Source organism: Pristis pectinata, chromosome 31 (assembly GCF_009764475.1).
Source record: "Pristis pectinata isolate sPriPec2 chromosome 31, sPriPec2.1.pri, whole genome shotgun sequence".
NCBI lineage: Eukaryota > Metazoa > Chordata > Chondrichthyes > Rhinopristiformes > Pristidae > Pristis > Pristis pectinata.
Window position 1 is genome coordinate 4,832,911 of NC_067435.1, and position 16,474 is coordinate 4,849,384.

The following is a 16,474-nucleotide window of genomic DNA, read 5'->3' on the forward strand; positions in this document are numbered from 1 at the left end:
GTTATTAACCCACAAGTGCCTGTCCAATATCAGTTTCAAAGCCCTGAGAGATTGGGTTTCCACCAATCTTAGAGGTAGTGAGTTACATATACTTATGTACCAGAGAAGAAAGTAGTAATACCCAAGACGTGCTGGGGAAAAGGAATCGATCTGGGAATTAATTGCAACCTCAAGATTTTGAAGCTGTTTACAAATGTGCACAGACTTCAAAGTTCAAATAGTGCAGTAGCCAAACTGAATATTGCAAGGTCTTACATCCCTTTAAATGAAAAATCTGTTGTATAAAGTAGGCAAGTGACCAAAAAAATTGCAACTTTGGTTTACAGGAAGTCCCCGGGTTATGAACGAGTTCCATTTTTGAGACAGTTCATAACCCGATTTTGTATGTAACTTGGAACAGTGTCTGCGCATGTGCACTTGGGCCGGGGATCGCGGCCGCGCATGCGCACTTGGGCCGGGGATCGCGGTCACGCATGCGCACTTGGGCTGGGGATCACGGTCGCACATACGCACTAGGCCCGGGGTTGGGCCAAAGAAGGTGTACCGCTGCCATGGTAGGATCAGGGGCCGGGCCCGCTTACGAACCAACCACGAAAGTCGGTTTGTAAGTTGGGGACTTCCTGTAATTTGAAATTTAAACTAATTTTGGATCATAATATTGGAACTGATTTCTTGGGTCGTATTCTTTGGAGTTTAGAAGAATGTGGGGTGATCTTATTGAAATATTTAAGATCCTAAAGGGGCTACCGTCTCTGCCAACCATTACGCTTCTCCTGGCAGTTTCCCATGCAACTGCAGGAGATGAAACGCTTGTCCATTTAAGTCTTCCCTTTCTCACTATCCAAACAGTTCTCCCAGTGAAATAGTGATTCACTTGTACAGGCTGTCCCGTGTTACGAATGACTGACTTGTGGTCACCTCTACATATGAACGAGCTCCAATAATATTAAATTCAAAAGTCTGATGTACATACATGTTTGTTCCTGCAAATGGCAGAACTATTTTCCCTCTCTTATCAGTCTCATGTGCTTTTGATGCCTTTCATTACAGTACTGCAGCGGTGTGGTTACCACAGAGTGATTTTTGTGTATTTTCTGACTTGCACACATCTGTAAAAACAGAACCCATTCATTATCTGGGAATGGCCTGTACTTGTTCCAATCTGGTGTACCTGATTCAGTGCTCACAATGCAGTCTCCTCTCTACTGGAGGAACCAAACACAGATTGGGTGACCGCTTTGCAGGGCACCTGTGTTCAGACTGCTGGGCTGACCCCAAACTTCCTGTTGCTTGCTGCTTTAAGTTTCCATCCCCTTCTGCACTAGTCCCTGCATGATCATAGTGAGGAACTAATCCAGGTGGGCACATTGCAGCCTTCTGGATTCACTATTGCATTCTGCAACTTCCAGTAATTGACTTTCTTTATCAGAAATGGCCTGTTCTGCTGTAGGTCATCTGTCTGTAATAATACCCCAGTCTTTCCTCTCTCCATTAGCACTGTTGGGCCTGCTGCGCACATTCTACAACTCTGCATTTCACAGCTTTTACATTCCTTTCAGTTCTCTCTCACTGCAATCATCTCACAAATTTTATCTTCCTTTTTTTCTACAACTTCCTAGCAACTGATTTCATCTACCACATAGTCCATCAGAAAACCTGCCTCCCCATCTGCGATATTTCCTTTGCCCTCCCCCACCCTCTCTGCAATTTAAAACTTGTTTTTTTCTTTCCCGGTTCCGACAAGGTGTTTTTAACCTGAAGCATTAATTTCTTTGACAAATCTGCTTGACCTGCTGAGTATGTTCGGTATTTTCTATTTTTGTTTCAGGTTTTCACAAGATGCAGTTCTTTTTTCTATTTTCATTTGCCTTTCACTTCTCTATCTTGTGGCTTTGAAGTACCCTCACAATCTTCTTTTCAACTTACATACATCTTCTTGCCTGGATTGGAGAGCATGTCTTATGAGGATAGGTTGAGTGAGCTCGGGCTTTTCTCTTTGGAGAGGAGGAGGATGAGAGGTGACTTGATAGAGGTGTACAAGAAGATAAGAGGCATAGATGGAGTGGGCAGTCAGAGACTTTTTCCCAGGGCGACAATGGCCAACATGAGGGGACATAATTTTAAGGTGATTGGAGGAAGGTATAAGGGGGACGTCAGGGGTAAGTTTTTATTTTTACACAGAGAGTGGTGGGTGCATGGAACACACTGCCAGCAGAGGTAGTGGGGGCAGATACATTAGGGACATTTAAGAGACTCTTAGATAGACAAATGAATGATAGAGAGATGGGGAGCTATGTGGGAGGGAAGGGCTAGATCGATCTCAGAGCAGGATAAAATGTCGGCACAACATCGTGGGCTGAAGGGCCTGTACTGTGCTGTGTTAACTCTCCCATCTGCGGCATACACATTTCCTTCACCTTTTCCATTGTTAAGCATTATAGGCCATTTTTGTCCATTAAATCATGCTATTTGGCACAAGCTGTTGGTCTCTTTGAAGAAGACCAGTTTCTCCCTCACTGTGTAATGTTAATGCAAAATAACAAAGTTTCCAATTCCTAATACCTGTAAGTAAAAGACAGCATAGAAAGAGTTGTTATATCTGCTCTTTTATTTAAAAGAAACACTACAAAAAGTAGAAAACAGCTTTTGCACCAAAACAAACACTCATACAAATGCTTACATGTCACCCAAGCTGAATTACAAACATTAAAACCGCGCAGTCTCAAACACTGCTTCCTTCTCTCTAGGTTCATAGTTCAGCAAAAGCTGGACCAAGGTACCCAGGTTTACAACAAAACTAAGCATTTCTTGTTTATACAAAATACAATATTTACTTTCCTGATACAGAACGGCATACAACTATATGTCACAGATGTATCTCAAGACTAAAGTTCCAACAAATTAAGGCCATAATGGTTCAGAAACAAATATATCAAATAATCATTTTCTTTTGCACAACTCACCCAATATTAATGCAACGTGTAATAAAGATTATAATACGTACAAAAGCACAAGTTGTTTTGTTTTTCAAAACTATATGTAATTTGGAGTTACAACTGGTACAACAAATATATTACAAGTGCCCTCAATTAACTGCAAAATACATTAATCACATCACACACTCTTTATTTGAAAAAGGAAAAACAAAATCCTACAAATGATTTTAAGTTAATATCAAGTGTTAACGAAAGGCAACAAACTGCTTCTGCCGTCAGGCTCATGTGTTGGCCAGAATTGTGTGAAGGAAACTGAATTCAATTGCACTGGTGCGCAGATTATGGGTGAAAAGAGAATGGGAACAAGTCTTGCGCATCACCTTTCTACAAACGTATTCTCCGGATGGTTTAACAGAGGCACTTATCTTAGTTTGAGGCTGTATTCTTAGACATTCTCCAATGTGCTAGAACTATGAGGCATCAGCTAAGTTCTGCAGTGCGAAAGAAGTTGAGAGAATACACCCTCGCAACAGAGGTAAGGCTCCTCTCACAAACAAAATATAGCGTCGTAAAAAAAAATCAGTAAATAATAGCAAAAACAGACAAATGCAGCAATGCCCATTTCTCAAATATTTATTCATAATTTAGATTTATATGATGCAGAGTAATAATCCCCTAAATACAAATATGTTACTGCAAGATACTAAAATTTGTTTCAAAATAGAGGATGCTTGAATTTTATGCTTTATAATTGGAGTCAAATATATAGGAGACGTCTTTTATGGATTAACACTTGGGCTTGGACTTTTTTCTACCCCCTCAACAAGTTTACTTCGTTCTACTGCCTAGAACTTTGTTGGAAGTAAATCAGAAATCCTGCTTGTATATATAATTCCATTCTGCATCCACCCAAGTGGAAGCAGTTCCACATAAATCCTACACTCTCGTCGTTTATGAACCTTGCGCTGACAGATTTCAATCTTCTGCCAGTTCCGTCGGGGAGGGGAAGGAAACACCAGCTGTTGGTTCAATACAACATGTAAAAGGACAGTGAATATGAAGTGTACGAATTGTAATTATGGTCCTATCGCATCTGCTTGGCTGAAAAAGGATTTGGAAAGGTGTTACTATTTGCATAATTATGAATGTGGAATATCAAAATAATCTGGCATTAGATTTCAATAAATCAATGGATTGTTAACCAGATAATAATTCTGTACAGGACAAATAGCTGTATATTCCTATCATTCATTATTGTTTTTCAGGTTAAAGAAATTGAATTTTCTGATAATTTGATCAAAGTGATGAAATAGTATTCACAATTTTGTTTATTATCGAGTTGTTTTTAGACATTCTGAAGAGAAGGACATTTCAGCCACTGTTCACAGTCAACTCACAAATGGAACTTCCTATTTACCAGCTGAACCAACCAAAGTGAGTGATGTGCAAAACCACTTCGCTTAACAATATGCAAGCTGGACTATTGGTATTCGTGCAATTCCACTTTGACGAATGTCACATTCAATTGTGGATTCTGAGATATGAAGAGTTTCATTAACTTCTAGAAAAAAAATGCTATTTGCTGGCTTCTAAAATGTTGCTGATGCAAACTCCAGTTTACAAAAGTCTTGAACACAAGGCCTCCACTGGCTCGGAAGGTCTTAATTGATATGGCCAACAGTACGCATACACCCACTGTAGGTATGCAATCCCAGAATAACCAGAGATCACCTGGTCCAACTCATTTTGTTTGGGCTGTCGAATTGCAATTTAGAAAGCAGAAAATAACCTCCATCTTTCACTCAACAATATGGAACCATCAAAACATTTAGGCCTCCTCTCCTACCACCTGGCAAAACTTCATCCACTATCAATGTTAGTTCTTGTTGACAAGGAGACATCTTAATACTGGGTAAAAGCAACACACTCCGTTATCCAGGAAAACAAGCCCAAATTGGCTAGAGAGCGACAGTGCGTGAATTCATTGTCCTGTACTTGGGTATGCTAGTTAGTGGTCACCACTGGACTGAATGATAACAATGGCAATCTATTATTTTGATTCATACTTGTTAGCTGTTCCTAACATTAAAAGTAACTTAATTGGTATCCTTAAGTTAATCAAACTGGACAACTATTAATATTCCAATTTAGGGTAGTTTTCTCTTAAAGCACAATGAGGGATTTCAGTTTTGGGTGGTCACACTGAACTATTCAATTTGATAATGAGACACTTGTCTACGGCCAGGTTAAGCTGTTAAGAGAGTGCACAGAAACTGTAACATTGATGGCTGGTTTGCAGTGAGCGTAACAGAAAAATACTCCAGAGTTAAAGACAGTTTTACTGATAACTGATTACAGACAGTGTACTAGCTGAAAAGTGCTCACTGACAACTTTAAAGAAAGATCATATAGCAGATGAAGTTACCTTAAGAGGCTCTGTGGAAGACTAACCCCAATTCACCTCTGGGCAACAGCAGTGGAAGAGGGCTGCCATTTCCTAGACCTCTTGAATCCAGCTTCAACCCTAGCTTCTTTGAAGGCTATTTCATCTTCTGCCTTTTCTTGGGTATTGTTGCATACTACACAAACTTATCTGGACCATCAACATGTTACTCCAATCATTTGGAAGGTGATGTCATGTTAGCTGTTGGTCATGTTAGATGTCATGTTGGTTGTCCCAAACAAGGCAGATGACTAACTCCACTCTCCCCACTACCCCTACCATGTCACAGAAACCTCGTCTTGAATAGGTGTTCTTGTTATATGATGCTAACATTTGAAAAATTATATAAATAAAGACTTGCATAAACATATGAACTATACAGCCTTAACCAGTTCTGCTCTCTTGACCTGCCAAGGGAAACTTACTCAGGCTTTTCCACTTCATTTTTCTGGAAATCTGGGAAGGTTTAACATGTCCAGCAGAGTGTCATGACAAGGCATGAATTTTTCTACATTGAGGAGGTTAAAGCCATCAGAAGGAGTTTTCCTAAAATGAAAAAGGACAATGGCCTAGAAATTCTATTGCCTGGCTTAACATTTATCTGCACTGTGCAATGGTTTTCTTGTTAAAGAATATCATGAACTTACCAGGGAGTCCTCTGCGTGAATGTGCAATTTATTAAATATGTGAGCAATCTTTGGCAATTTTTTTTTAGTATAAATATTAACCAATGTTGGATTTTACCAGAAAATTACTTGGTACTTCTATCTGTTTGCAATCCTGTTTCATTAGTTTAAACGGTAATTCCAGTCACATCACAACACAGCTGCTACTCTAACACTTACCGACTTTACTGCCTTTCATTATCAAATCCATATATTTATGTTTTTAGCAGAGGGAAAAAAAAAGAGCATTGCAGAATGGAAACCTCTGGGTTCTAATAGTAAAAAAAAAATCAGAAAAATATTGAAATTAAACAGATTTAAATCTCTTCATTACATCTGCAGTTTGAACAAGTCTTTTTAATGAGAGCCCATATTAACAACAAGCTGTCATTTTCCTCAGACCAAAAACAAGGTTGTCCAGGAATGAGGTGATTGCACAGTTAAATAATATTTATATGTAAACTCATTATTTGTTGGTGATATAATGATGTTAACAGAAAAACTACCAGTTATGACTAGCCAAAATAAAATCAACTTTTAGTTTATTTTGCTACAGAGAACTACTACTCTGCAATATAAAGTATTAGCATTTTTAGTACTGAGCTCAGATAATTATGGAAGAGTATAGAGTATTAGCATGTCCAAATGTAGTATCACCTAATTCTGCAGTCAAGGAAAGCAGGTCCTAAGGAAATGGATCTTATGGCACAAGTGGTAGGGTTCCCAGTTTGGAACATCATAGTTCTACTCCTGTTCAATTGGTAAAATAGCTTAAAGTCTTTAGTGGGTGGACGTATTTTAAAACAGAAAATGGCAAAAGCGCCATACATTTCTACTTTGCGGAACCTGTTATTCTTTTCCTTTTCTTGCATGGAGTTTTCAACTCCAAACAGGAGTGTTTCCATTAGAACTTCTAAGCATTGCAAGAGTTGTTCACTCCCACTAAGCTATTCTACTGTGTGGGAAACGTGCATGGTTAGTGAAAAGCTCTCAAGTGGGTTTAAAATGGTGTCCTTGCAGCTTTTCATGGAATTGCTCTAGGACTCCTGGATGGATCCTGTCAAATGTCATCACCAGGCAGTAACTTGGCAGAGAAGGAGGGAGACCATGGGAGAGGATACTTTCTACAAAAAAAAGTTCAGGTAAGGTTGTTTCCTGTTGAAAGCAGAAATATTTTAAATAAAAGGCAATGTTTCTGTGACCACTAAAATGCTGATTAAAAAGATCATTTAATATTCGTTATGAAGGTAAGGAAATGTAAGATGTTCCAACTCCTCAATGCTCATCCTCCCCAACTATTGGCAAGGATAATATCCACAGGGACATAAAACAAAGTTTCAACAAGTATTAAAATAATGTGCACCTCTTTTAGTTCATCATAATGCAGGAACTAACTTAGCCCAGTGCAACTAAAACCAAGTTTTACATCTTGATTCTGATACCACCCTATAAATAGAAAAAATGGCATTTTGTGTGGGTTTTAAAAAGAAACTGTAATAAAATTTCTCTTTAGAAGCTAATCTAGCCTCAAGTACATGTCACCGTTCCCTTGCTGCTCCTGAAATTTTTCCTTCCTTTAAGTATGATTATATTAATTTGATTATAATGTAGTCCTTAAAGCACTGATCCAGGCGTAGTGGATAATTCTATGTGACTACAATATCCGGGACTGGAATCATTTCCTTACCATTTTTGATGGTTTAATTTACATGGTTTTGGTGCATTTCTTCCTCAGCTTTGTCTTTCCCTTCTCTGTGGCCAATTGCTTATCCTCTCCTTTAAAATATCTTGATACTTTATTTTCGTTTTTGACCGTAACCAATTTAAAATATTTTGTTTTTCCAGAATTACTTTTAACAGTCTTGGTATGTAAAGTTGTTAAGTTAATTTAAATGATACTAAAGCGACTGATGAAATGTAAATCTTAGAAATGATATTAACTCTTAGTTAACCCTTTAAAACTGTTGACTGATTTTTGCATCCAAATAAAAAGTGTTTATTCAGATCATACTATTCAGCTTTTGTTATCCTTACAAACTATATTGGGGGATGCTAACTCAGAGCCTTGTGAGAATTCATACTCTGGTTTCTCTAAGCAATAAGAACCAGGTCAGGATAAGATTTAATGAAGGGAAAAGAAAGTTGACCAAAAAACAAAAACTTAAAAATAAGGTCAACTATTAATGAGACATGATAGTGCAGGGCGAGATAAAAATGAAGGATATGAAAGAGCTTGCAAAGTGAAAAGGTTAGCTGATTCCTGCCAAAACAGGTGTACAAAACCAGAAAATGCTTCACAGGTGCTGCCTGATCTGCCGAGTGTCCACAGCGTTTTCTGGTTTTATTTCCAAGACGAAAGTGTAGTTTCCTTTGAAAGGTGCACTTTGGCTTTCCTCCAAATAGGTGGGAATTCCAAACAGTAGTAAATAGTTTTAACTATAAGCTTCTAAAAAGGACAGTTTAATAAAGCTCAGGGAACACACAGCATCTGTTTTAGCCACTCTTTTTCATTCAAATGCAATGATTCAAATGAACCAAGAATCTAGGTCAAACAACATGCTCAAAGCCCTCCACAATTTGTTTTTGTTTGCTTCCTAAGTCACTAGGCTGTGGGTAAGTCACAGGACAGCTTGATGAATCACCACACTATGCTTTTCCAAGAAAGCCGAGCCTGAACTAAATTTTGGATACAAACAAACATTAAAAAAGATCAATGCAAGCTCAGATTTGTAGTCTTGAATTCCAATTATACCTCCTAACACAATTGTGCTTTGGTTATGATGGTCTTCAATATATTTTGTGGGTATATTGAAAATATTATTATCCATTGATATAAATCCAGCCAGTATTAACCATTAATCTTTATCAAGTTAAATGTAATACATGTCATTAAAGTTGACAGAGTTGAAGGCTGTCATAATGATTGCCTGCAAACTCACAATTCATTGATATATAAGGCAGGCTCAAGTCCAGCAGAGCGAAGTTCATCAGGACCATGACAAAGAAGACAATGAAATGCAAAGCTAACGGCCTAACGCTCTATTCCTTTTTACTGCAATGTTCAGTGGGATAGCCACGCAGAACAGAACAAATCAATACTACTGTGGAAATTCCATTAATGACATAATAAAATTTAAAAGAAATGAAATAATATCTAAAAACATTACATGCAGCAGCTCCTGATCATATGTCAGTAGATCAGTAAAGTGGTACTGGTGTGAATTTTGCTATTCACCAACGAAATTACGTCATTGGCAAAGTTACAACCCAACAAAATGTATATTTTCCCTCTCTCCTGTTGTCTTGTTTTCATTACTGTCTGGCTTTACAGTGGATAAAATATGCTATAAATGCTTTAATTTGAAATCTAAAATTATGTAACTGCCTAACATTATCAAAAAGCTTGCTCCATAGTTTCTACCTCATGGAGACTCCATGCATAAAATGAAAGCTTTCAGATTATTTTAACTTTTAGTTCTCTCATATCCCTAATTTGTAATTATTGCAACCAACCCATTTAATGGGATATTACTGAATTTAAAAACACTTTTACTTTTTTTAAAAATACGATAAATAAAGGAGCAATTTCTGGCTAGCTGAGTAACATTAGGAAAAACAAAACTTGAGCATTTTCTCATGAAAAGCTAAGAAAACAGAAGGCAAATGCATTGATTCTAAACAATTATTTCTCATTTTGAGATATTGCCTTATTGTGCTCCAAGTAAGTGGTCATTTCTTCAAGCTCATCACCAGTAAACAGGGCTATATTAGAAGAGTCACAAATTCAAAGGAGAAAACAGCAACATGGGAAAATGCATCTTTTTTTTTTAAAATTTCACTTGACATAAAATTAATTCTATGAATGGTAGAGGTAAATATGTCATAAAAATGATTAATGATTTACCTGTCTGAAAGTCAAATAAAAGCAACCTTGTAGTCAGTTTTTCTGTTATGCAAACCACCTGGTTACTGTAGGAAAGCTGCACAGGTAAATCATTTAACAAGTCTAATACACAGCACTTTAAAAATAAACAAAATGCGTTTAAAAACCAGTGACAAATAATAAGCAGAAGACCCCTTCCAAGATTGACTTACAAGAGGACTGTTCAGCAGTGTGAAAGTACTGGCAAGTGTGTCAATCAGGGATGAGTTGCTTCTTAGTCATTTCATTCCCGTGTCCTTTGTTCAACCTTCTTTTCCTGGCAGCAAGTTAACTTGATTATTTTAGTTGGATTAAGTTGCTTATGCGATCAAGCAACTTGCAATTTGTTTAAATTTGAAGCAACCCATGTAAGCTGACCCAACAATCCAGTAAATTTCAAAGTTTATTCTAACCAAAGGTGAATTAGAAAGCCAAACACCAAACACACTGGTTCCTATAACTGAGCAGTATTTAGTAATGCACTTTTAAGTGCACTTCACTTGTTTTGAGCGAATCTCAATATTTGCTTTTGGAATCTGAGTGGAAATTTGAATTTTCCCCTTTGTTTTATTCCAGCAGCACCAAAACATATTCAGTGTTACTTATTTTCCAAACAAAAACCATGCAAATACTGCTGAATGAGATGAAATTGTGGTGTTTAGGCAATTTCTGGCTCCCGTGACATTCAAAAGCAGCACAATACTGAGCTTGGTAAAGCTAGAGCTTTTGTATAATCTGTGAGCTGAGTGTTTTTAAAGTTAGTAATTGTGTAACAGCAGTCATTTACTAATGTACTCTACTCCTAGTGGAAAGTTTTTTTTATTTCTTAAATACAACTCATAAATAAATGTTGAACTAAAATAATTTTGGTAGAAGTTTGAGATTCGTGATAACTATAGACAATGTCTTTCTATGCAATGGCTATCAGATGCCATGGATGGAGAGTTAATGATGTTAAATTCAAGCAAAAGCTTTCCTCTTTTTCATCCTACATTTTATATTCAGTTGGTTGGTGGTGCTTGGACAAACACTCCCCTTGAGTCTGTCCGTGACAGTTTGGCTGGTGGCTCCATCGAGTCTGTCACTAATGTGGGTTCATTGTCCATTGGAATTTCTTGTTGGCTGTCCTCATCACTTTCTTCTTCCTCCTCTTCTTCATCTGAATAAACAGAACATGCAGTTAACGAAAACCATAAATGCAGGCTTATCGTAGCCCAATCTTATTCCTCCATTAAAATCCATTCCACACTTAGTTCACTTTATTTTCATTTTCCCTGATGATTTGGATCAGAGATTGCAAAACTTGAATTCTAACCAAACTAAATTCATTATAGTCTTGTTTGTTAATGAAAAGCAAAGAAAGTGATACATTAAAGATTACTTTCTCAATAGGTCACAAAAATCAGACAATATGATTCAAGGTAAGCAGGATTCAAATTAGCTTAAGAGTCTGAGACGGGGAGGTAAATGTAAACAGTTGAATTATAAAGACATTTCTGAATAAACAGGAAGTACGACAAGAAAGAGCCAGGCTTTGAGGGGAGGAAAAGAGGTGCTTCGGATATGATTTCAGGGTGCCAGGGCATGCACTAAGAACTGGGTGGAGTATATAGATAAGGCAAAGATAAACTGGTAGTCTGGCGACAGAATTCTAGGTTTCCCATCAGTCACAGAATAGAACCTGGTTACCAAGTGTTCTTGGTGGTGCTGTACTTGGCCCATACCCCATAATTATCCTGTAGTAATCATCTGAGACCTTCATCAGTCTAAATGAAGCTCGAAAACGGATTGGTTTGTAGGAACTCAATGTAAAAACCTCCATAAAAGGTGAGAAAAGTGTAGCCAATGTGGCCCTTATTCTGATGGCTACATCAAGCTGTGCGTGGACCTTAAGTAAAGACCAATTGTCTCTACATGTAAGGTTTTATCAGTGTTGTGAAGGAGGGGGCCTGACCACATTGCCATGGAACATTCCTTTTAGTTGGACATGCCACACCACCTGTAACTTGTAGAACACTTTTGATCACGAACCAATCAATCAATTAGGCAGTGCTCTACACAAAATGCTATCAGAGCCCTGCAAGAAAGGGAGACTGTAGAGGTGGTTCCTCCAGCAGACCGTCAGTCATGAGGCAGAATGCCTCATTGCTAGAAGTTTCAAAGCACCACCAAGACATTTCTTGACTGGCAGTGAGAAGAGCCCTTCCTGTCAGAACCTTCATGAATAATCAGACTATCAACAACACCCCATGCTGCCCTTGGGATGGCTGTGTTGGAAATGAAATCGTCATCAATCTCCTTCTAGAGCACGCATTTGTAAGGTTTAGGAAGAGCTCATGCAGGGGTATTTGTTTCATCCTGATCAGGTGCATAACATCGAACTCTGCGCTCCATTGACTAGTCCCATGGATACACACTGAAACGAACCAATTATTGTTGGAGAACCATCAACTCAGTGAAAGATGTAATTTGACGTGCCCGAAATTCACTGGTCTTCTAGCGCAAGGTATTGTCCATGTCTGAGCCCAATGCATCATGGGCACATCTCTCTCCACCATTGAAAGTATCTACATGAGGCGCTGCCTCAAGAAGGCATCATCTATTATCATAGATCCTCATCATCCGAGCCATGTCATCTTCTCGCAGCTACCATCAGGCAGGAGGTACAGAAGCCTGAAGTCCCACACCATCAGGTTCAGGAATAGCTACTTCCCTTCAACCATTCAGTTCTTGAACCAACCGGCACAACCCTAATTACTACCTCAGTATAGCAACACTGACCACTTTGCACTAAAATGGACAGTTTTTTCTTGTTCTGTGTTCTTTCTTGTAAAAATTATGTATAATTTATATTTTTCTTGTGAATGCTACTTATCTGATGCCATGTGCCTGTGTTGCTGCTGCAAGTAAGTTTTTCATTGCACCTGTGCAGACATGCGACAGTAACAATAAACTAAACCAAACCAGAATGCTCCAAGATCCAGGACTACGTGCTGAGGGATGCACTGAAGCTAGGTATAGCCACTGCAAGGGCTCAATGGGGAGGGCCACAGCTTAAGGCCATTCTGCCATTGCACACTAAGTAGCCAGAATCTGTGTTCAATCCCTGTGAAATGGTTGTTCAAGGGCTACACATAAATGATAACAATGTCATGCTAATATAAAGTAATGGGAATAATATGCTAACTTGGAAATATATCATATTTGTTGGATATAATTCCTGGACATTTCTATCCAACAGCACCATGGAAGCACCTTCACTAGAAGGACTACACCTAGCAGTTTAAGGTGGTGGTTCACCACTACCTTCTGAAGGACAATTCAGGAGAGGCACAAATGCTGGCCATGTCACTGATGCCCAGATCTCAAAAACTGAATAAAAATGTGGAATCAGATTCCATGTTGCTGACAAAGAACACAAGGCCAAAAATATATCTGTGGTAAGTACTTCAGTGAGAGAAAGTCATAGCGAGTGATGTACTGTATCAGATGGTGAAGTGCATAACTAAATAAGGACAAATCTACCTTTCTTGGTGATAATGGAAGCTGATAACGTCAACCATATCAAAGGCTACTTCAGCTCAAGCAGGACAATGACAGATAATGACCATAATCACAGAGGATGTCATTTGTGAATTCTTATGATTATTTTGGTGCTGTGGTAGTAGAAGAACCTGACTGAACTGATTCAAACATGAATTCTGAGGAAAGATTATTGTGCATCTGAAAGGTAATAACATATTCCAAGGGCTTGAGGTGGTTGGAGAAGTGTGTGCTTCAAAAATTGCAAAGCTACTTGCAGATAGAAAGAAACTACAATATAGGAATAGCCTACTCAGCTCAATCAATCAGTACTGGTATTAATTTTACACAATTGATGGTCCAATCCCATTGAGATAAACATTACACGACAAGTTTCTGCCTCAACTAAATGGTTTAACACTCCTGTTCTCATTCTTACTTTCTCCCTTTGCTTTCAGGTATTTTCAAAATAGTCTTCCACATGGAAACAGAATTAATGCTGTTCCAAACACTTGAATGTATTTAGATATTCAAGTAAGTTTGAAGATTGTGCTGGACATTAGGGATAAATAGCTGTCACTAGCATTGACAATTAGTCAGCATGCAATATTAATAGGCAGTAAAATAGGCAATCATACTCAATTAGTTGCTTGCATAGCCTTCCTTATCAGGATAAGTTTAGAAGTCAGTCTTTAAACTGAACATCCAAAACTCCTGGCCATACAAGGATTGTTCATGCATTTCTGGTGTATGACAATACTCCAGGTTTTCTTAAATAATTAATTTAACCTCAAAGCATTTACTTAGGTGACCTTCCAATGCTACAAACTTAACTATAAAACAAAAACATTAGTTATTTTGTGCTCAATGGCTGTACCTACCTTTGTCAGGATCTAGAGGGTTTAAAGCACGTCCAAGATCAGCAAACTGGAATGCAAAGAAAAAAAAAAGTATTACTCTGCCTTTGCCTAAAGTGCCGGAAGAGATATGAACCAGCAGCCCAGATTTTACCAAGGTTGGCTGTCAACAAGCAGCCTAAGTGTGCAAGCTCTGCAGCTACCATCTTCTAATGCATAAAATACAATGGCTTTCCTTTGGAAAATAACAGAAAATATTGGAAACACACAGCATCTGAAGAAAGAGAAACAGAGTTAACGTTTCAGGTTGAAGATGAGAAGTGCAGGGGTGGGGGGTGGTGGAAAGAGGGCTTTTACAGTATTCTTTGTGTTTCTGGCTTGATAACTTTTGTATTGCCCTTTCTTTATCAATGCCATTATCCTCCTTTACTGGTCTGAAATTTTCCCAATCCTCAGGCTCACTGCTGCTCAACATTATGCGCCTTTGGCTTTGAAATATCTCTTTAACTTGATAGGCAGCGTTAGAGCCATTGTGGGGTGGGGGGGAGGGGGGGGGCGGGAGAGAGAAAGAGTTTTGAGAGAGCGAGGGTGAGAGCACGAGAGAGGAGAGCACAGCACGGGGGGTGGGGGCGGGCGGAGGAGAAAGAGAGAAGAGGAGTGGAATGCATGAAGAGTGTGGTGGGGAAATATGACAAGATCTACCTTTGTTGCTCAGTCTCCACAAAAATGGACACCATTCCCTGTTCTCCACAGCCAATTAATATTTAATTATCACGTAGTGAGCCTGTCAGCGTTGGAAAGGACAGCAACCGGAACAACAGCCGATTTGGAAGATAAAAATTTATACAGTTGTTCTGTTGGATGGCCTGATTTGAATTTGCATTTTCACTCAGTAACTTTTATTTGTTCTGTTATCGCACAATTTACTGAGGCAGCCCATCTCTCATTTTAATTCTGCAAGTTAGACATTTGTCCTTGCCATTCACTTCCAATTAACCTTGCTAGGCAAACTGCTTCAGTGACCTGATGGCAGCATGGGCCTCTGGGACTCAATGGGACAAACAGTCTACCCCCTTAACCAAGGAGAATCAAGGGTAGAGAAAGAAGCAGAGTGAAGCATGAAGGACGATCAATGATAAATTATTCAAACTAGATATAGAAAGGGAATCAGAGAGATTGGAAAGGAAAAGGAAAAGACCTAGAAAGAAAAGTCAGCAAAATAATATAACATTTAAACTTTAAAAACCTTGAGGAACAACCTTTGCATGTGGAGTAAGACATCACCATTTCAGTTGCTTCCTTTCTGAATGTTCAAGGTTCTGGGATTGCAGGAGCATAAATGTTGAAGTTAATAAGGTTTAATTTAGGGCTGTTGAAGTATCAGCCTGTGGTGTTTGTCCCTGTTTTGGTCACAAATACAGTAATTTCTTAAAATTTCTGAAATTGTGTGACAAACTTGGAAACAGTTCAAATTATGCCTAGAAATTTGCATCAATTTGTAATTTATACCACGGCTTTACCACCACAAATTACTGGGGTTTTTTTTTTACACTGGTTTGCCTGTTAACTTGTCATTCTTCTATACTACTCTGGCTCAATATTCCACGCTATCCCATAGTTATCACTTGAACAATGGTCTACCAATTTCTTCCATAAAAATGCTTTGAATTCTTACCCTGAAATTTTATAATATTTTACTAATGAAGGTTGCTGCTTCATAATTTGAAAGGTATTTCTGCTTTTAATAATTTTAGATCAAAAATATTATCATTGTTAATCCCCAACTCTAACAGAATCTTGATCACTCGAGTCATTTCCATGCTGCTGCATTTAAAAAATTTTTTTTTATATAAAGTGTAAAATCAGCTCCACTCCAAACTCATTCATGTCACATACCTATAAGAAACACTTCAAAATATCTTAAACGTAAAATTTAAATCTTATTAAAATGAGTCTTGTCAAATGCCTTTTAAAAAAGACCTACAAAGTGGGAAGTAGTGGATTTATGCATTCTTCAATTCAACTAGTCCCGTGCTTTCTTCTATGTAGTATAGTTCACATGATTATGGGCTCATAGATATCTTCATCTCACTAGGCTTGTAGCTTGTCGATTTGCCATTGGGCTTTGC

The 16,474-nt window shown here is 38.2% G+C and overlaps 1 protein-coding gene across 6 annotated transcripts in view; it reads right to left on the reverse strand.

Annotated features, from left to right (window-relative positions):
- Positions 1-3,277: 3,277 nt before the first annotated feature.
- Positions 3,278-16,474, reverse strand: part of rfx1a (regulatory factor X, 1a (influences HLA class II expression)) — a 109,338-nt gene continuing 96,141 nt past the window's right edge. For all 6 annotated transcript variants that reach the window (XM_052042127.1, XM_052042130.1, XM_052042131.1 and 3 more), the window contains 2 exons: positions 14,370-14,415; positions 3,278-11,125 (listed from right to left, as the gene is read on the reverse strand). In XM_052042127.1, the coding sequence (XP_051898087.1) occupies positions 10,968-11,125; positions 14,370-14,415 (204 nt within the window). In that variant the 3' untranslated portion in view covers positions 3,278-10,967. The remainder of the gene's footprint in view (positions 11,126-14,369; positions 14,416-16,474) is intronic.